The following is a 5,714-nucleotide window of genomic DNA, read 5'->3' as shown; positions in this document are numbered from 1 at the left end:
ACGACTTTATAAATCCAATTACAAAGAGAAATTGGTCTGATTTGATTATGTCACCTTAAAAATTAAACAAATGTGTGTTTTATTTAGTATTGTCAAATTACTAGGATTATCTCATAAATTCCGCACTCCACCATATTATGAGACTTTTCGTACAAATCAGCATGATATAATAACAAAAATAAAGAAAATATTAAATACTCTAAATATACAATTTTAAAAAATAATTTTAAAAATATTCTTTTGAAAGTTGTATATTCAACACTACAATTTTTTTTATATATATCATTTTCAATTCAACTCAATTAAACACTTCTTAGCATTAACTTTTTCTTAGTAATAATAGGAAAATGAGATTAAAAAAATAATAATAGTAAAAGGAAATATTGTACGGTGAGAAAAGAAAAAAAATTGAATGGTGTTTGGTTATGGCTTCCATTCGCATTCCTAAAAAGCCGAAACTGAAAATCTCATTCCAAAATTCACTATTCATAGATCTCAATTCTCACCATCTTCCATGTCGGTAAGTTCTCTGCAATTTACTTCTTCATTTCGATTACTCGATTAGGTTTCATACTTCTTCATTATTGGATTCAAAAATCAAACACATTAGAAATTTATTAAATCATAGATTTTTCCCTGAAAATTCTTTGTAGATGTTACCAACCATGGATTTACCTACCATTGATGTGGACCTTGGACCTAACAAGATTCAAGATGGAGAACAAGGAGGTCCTTTGTTTCATTGTGATCTTTGTGATACAGAAGTTGTTCACAAATTGGCTCAAATGTTCCTTCCAGGATTAGCTTCTGCTTGTGTTGATAACACAACAGGGGGTCTCTTCAAAACTCCTGGTTCAGTTACTGTTGATTTGAGAAAGGAAATGATTGAATATCTTACCTTAAGAAGTGAATCTTTTGTTGCTGAGTCTGTTATCTTGCAAGAAGGACCGGACGGTGAAGTTTCCGATCATCCTTTTGATATTATTTCCATTTTTGTTGACGATTTCGCGAGTTCCAAGAGGAATTTCTTTAGCCGTGTTTCGGCGTGGCTTTTGAGTGAAAAGAGAGAGGATAAAATCGATGATTTTATTCAGGAGATTGATATGAATGGTTTTTGGACTCTTGATAGAAGAGAAGTGATTGCTCAAACTTTGCTTAAGAATGTTGATTTTAAGAACTTATATCATTGTACGGAGAGTTTTAATTCTTCTCAAGAGCTCGACAATCATATTCTTGCTTGCGATTTTAGACCTCTGATTTGCCAAAATCAGGGATGCAATGCTAGGTTTTGTGCAGGTCATTTGAAGAAGCATGATTCTACTTGTCCTTTCAAGATAATTCAGTGTGAGCAGAGGTGTTCGAGTAGCATCATGAGACGGGACATGGACAGGCATTGTATAACTGCTTGTCCGATGAAGCTTGTGAATTGTCCTTTTTATGCAGTCGGTTGTCGGTCCGCTGTCGCACAATGTATGATTGAAAAGCATTGTTCAGATGACTTTCAGTCTCACTTGTGGCACTTGCTTAAAGGCACCTACAAGGAAGTGTCTGGGGACGATCTTCAACGACGAGTGGTGCAAATTGTGCAGGTCGGTCTATGTTAAGATTAAGCACTGCTTTATTATTTCCTAAAGTTCCAAATGCAAAACCATACTTTAGAAATGTTTCTGAACCATGAATTAGTAACAATTGAAAATTTTTAATGCTAATTTGACTGAGTGTATATAAAGGAAAAAATATGTAGATAGTAATGAGGTTATATGAAAATAAATCATTGTTAAATGGTAGAATTAATTGAAAGGGTGGTAACTATTATTTTATTCCTATTATATTTATTCAGAAATCTTAAACCTTTCAATTCTGAGACTTTCATTCTCAAATAACCACGAAATTTCATCACTGGCTTGTGGCTATTTCCAACCCAAATTGGCTAGTGCACCACCTAATTAATGTTAAAAGATTGTGTTAGTTAAATTGTTCTTTTATTAATTATACATTAATCTTTGTTAACAATATCATTTGCGGATGCTTCCTACCGTTACATGTATCCAGTAAGTATATGAAAGTATTTACCCCAAACAAGATGTAATTGTTACAATGTAATTAATATATCTGTATTTTTATAGTCTTTGATGATATTGATGTTGTTTGGTTTAGACGTTCGCTTTTCGTATTTAAATGAAGTTTGATTCCGTTCTTAAAGAGAACGGACTTTAGACGAAATCAGTGTTATCAAATAGCGGCGTCATGGCCGCTATGTCGGATATACATGACGGTTTCTGAGTTCGTCGCAATGGTAAATATCGGCCGTTATTATGAGTTTTTCCGTCATAATCCGTTATAAAGGTGCCGCAAAGTGGCCGGTATGGCGGGATTTTGGCTCTCCGCCATCGACAACACTGGATGAAATATGGATATCCTTCTTTTCCAATATTTATTTCAATTTAAGCAATCGGTTTTTGCACTACGTGTTGATCACACCCACACAATAGAACTGTCAATGATTGTTCTAGTTTTTTATTAATTTGATGCGGTGGTGTAATGAACCCATAAGTTTAAAAATGATGGTCCAATTTGTCATAGCCTTGTCACTTATAGTGTATAAATCTTATGGGCACAAGATAAGTTTCGGACAGGGGCTAGAGGGCATAGGTTCCGACCTTTATTTGATACCACAATGTAGCTATTAAACATTTCTGTGGTCATTTCATTGCTCCTCTCCTTTTTCTTTTGATAAAAATACAATAAAACTTGTCTTCCTTTATCACCTCATTTCTAACATTGTTTAAGTCTCTATATATTACCCTGACTGAAAATTAGAGGGAATGGAGATGGTTTTATCCGGTGTCAATTGGCATAGTTTGCGTGACTTTGAATCATTCGCTGACGGACATATGGAATTAGAAACTATTATCTTTAATTATAACTTATTGGACCTATTATGTGGGAAGAGTCGCCCCATTTCTGTGACAATCAATATTCAAACTTTTGTTTCTTGTGATAGGCATCACCAAGCAGCAATTTATCAAAGGCTCGAGATGTTAGATCTTTGACCTTCATTGTCAAGAATATCGAAGCTACACTAGGGCCTATGGAGATTACTGTTGAGCAGAAAAACAGCGAAGAGACTATTACGAAGAAAGATGATAGTGATGACACCGATACAAATAATGACAGTGAACAGAACACACAAATGTCAGATATGGTTAGTTCATCAGATAAAGCCATAACAAGTGGCATAACTATGCATACTGCAGAGAATACTGGCAAGAGTGAAGAAAGTGAAAATATTCACACTGAAATCAAAGGCAGTGAAGAGAGGATACATACTTCAAATATCAGAAAGCTACCCGATGAAGCTGAAACTGAAACTGTTCATGTGAGTGAAGGCACTACACAGAATCACAAGGAGGACAACGATGCTGCTGCTAGTGAATTCAAATTCAAGGACAACGAAGAGAATGCACAGAAGAATACGGAAAAATTGGCAGAAGAAGTCAGTGGCAGAAATGAGGACTGTGTACCTAATAACTACAAGGAGAACAACGATGCTTCTGATAGGGAATTCAAATTCAAGGACAACGAAGAGGATACACAGACAAATGTGGAAAAATTGTCAGGAGAAATCAGTGCCACAAATGAGGAGTATGTACATAATAATAGCATAAAAAATGGACATATTGAAGATGATAAGTTTGAAGATAATGATAATGTACAGAGCATACAGAATTCAAACAGGGAAACAGCGGGTAGTGCAGAAAATATTGTGAAGAACAAAGATAATGTACAGAGCATACATAATTCAAATATGGATACAGCAGGTAGTGCAGAAAATAATGTGAAGAACAAGGATACTGAAGATGATAACTTAAAATAGAGCACACAAACTTCAAAAGTGTGAAAAAATGTCATCTATCGGATAAAGCTGCATGAATACAGCACAGATAAAATCACAGCATAGACAGATATAACTTCAAACCGTTAATCACATAAAACTGAAGACTGAAATCAGACTTCAAATAATGCTATCCTGCCGAATCTTTACAGGCAGAGAAGGTTTTTGAATTTGCAAGTAATGTACATGCTGGTTCATTTTCGCTGGAATTTTTATTATTTTCATACGGATTAGTTAACCATTTTGCACCTTCGGAAGACAAACATCTTCAAGAGCGTTCAACTATTTTAAAGTGGGGGAACCTTTTAATTCTTGTTGCATATCTAATGACAGTATACAACTTTTAGATCAAGGCGATAAATAGGCATTTGCAATGAATTCTCATTTAGCAGTTTTACAACTTAATGTATTTAAACTATATAATCAGATATATCAATTCTTTAATAAATTTAAAAATAAAAACTTATTTATTAAAGAAAATTGGAGGGAGTATAGCGTAAAAAAAATGTTGAAAGTAAAAAAATAAGTATCCTGTTTATTGCTAGAGTTTGATTTTAATTTAGATTAATATTGAACTCTCGTTATATCAAGAGTATAATCAATTAAACAGAGGATTCTAAAAAGTGTACTAAAATTTGTGTTATTGGCATTATTCTTCACTAGATATATTACCACTATAGCTCAGTAATAATATAAGAAATGTTATGAAAAACAACTACCGTTCCAAAATATAGTTATATTGGAGTATTTTACATATATTTAATATATAAATATTTCATATATATTAAAAAAAAAAAATAATGTTAACTCGTGCCCTAAATATAAGATAAGAAATCCATTTATATAAAGTGTCATAGAGATATAAGATAAGAAATCCATTTATATAAAATTTATATTGGAAAAAATAATTAAAATGCACAATTTCCAACACAACATTATTTTATGTAGTTCTTAAGTTTTGCCCATTAAAAAGATACTAGTATACTATATTATAATGTCATTAACCGTGGTATACTAATCATAAATACAAAGAGTAGTAATAAATTGATACTCATGTAAGTAGTATTAATCGAAGGATACGATTAAATGAAATGCGACAATTATTTTTGGATATATTAAAATGTGATGTAGTATTTATTTTCTTCAATCCATCATCCAATTAAAAAACAGAAAGCTTCTAATTCTCTCTATTTTCTATTGTTTTTCATGCAATATAAAATATCCATTTATTTTATCGATTTTTTTAAATAATCATATTTTTTAATTTAAATTTTAAAATAATCTATTTTTCAAAATAATTATGAAAGTAGCCATCTTTTATTATGTATGCGTCGCATCTAATTTCCAATGAACAGATGCGCTATTTGGTAGGGCGCATGTATGCCTTGAAAATTTCCAAATGAACACAAACTTCATTTGGTTGGGCGCATGCATGTCTTGAAGACAACACATCTGGCGCATGTACTATGCAATATTTTTATTTATTTTATATTTTATATTTATAAATAATTAAATTAAATACGTAAGTGAAAAATAATGATTAATATTATAATATAAAGTTAAAATACATAACAATTGACAAGAAAATCAATGATCCGCCTGATTGAAAAGCATCCTTATTCCACATCCAGGTGCGTTAGCCTGTCTTAGAGGTCTCGCACGATTTCCCTGAGGTGTTTGGGGTCTTTGAGTGCTGACATGATGCAATGGTGACTGGTGTGAAGGTCCGGTAGAAGGTCCAACGGTATTTGATAGATTTGTCATCATTTCTGTCCAATAGCTGGGGGATTATCGCCAATGTCGCTTTCGTAATTGAGTT

At 32.6% G+C, this 5,714-nt stretch overlaps 1 protein-coding gene across 1 annotated transcript; it reads left to right on the top strand.

Annotated features, from left to right (window-relative positions):
- Positions 1 to 357: 357 nt before the first annotated feature.
- Positions 358 to 4,273, top strand: LOC127086086 (uncharacterized). Its single transcript, XM_051026776.1, has 3 exons — positions 358 to 520; positions 654 to 1,589; positions 3,005 to 4,273. The coding sequence occupies exons 1-3, from the start codon at positions 515 to 517 to the stop codon at positions 3,875 to 3,877; spliced, it is 1,815 nt and encodes a 604-aa protein (XP_050882733.1). The 5' UTR covers positions 358 to 514; the 3' UTR covers positions 3,878 to 4,273.
- The last annotated feature ends 1,441 nt before the right edge of the window (positions 4,274 to 5,714 follow it).

Source organism: Lathyrus oleraceus, chromosome 1 (assembly GCF_024323335.1).
Source record: "Lathyrus oleraceus cultivar Zhongwan6 chromosome 1, CAAS_Psat_ZW6_1.0, whole genome shotgun sequence".
NCBI classification, from domain to species: domain Eukaryota; kingdom Viridiplantae; phylum Streptophyta; class Magnoliopsida; order Fabales; family Fabaceae; genus Lathyrus; species Lathyrus oleraceus.
This window is presented reverse-complemented; position numbering and strand designations above follow the sequence as displayed.

Coding starts and splice junctions, on each gene's coding strand:
- LOC127086086 (XM_051026776.1), top strand. Junction 1,590..3,004: donor GAGTGGTGCAAATTGTGCAG/GTCGGTCTATGT, acceptor TTCTTGTGATAG/GCATCACCAAGCAGCAATTT.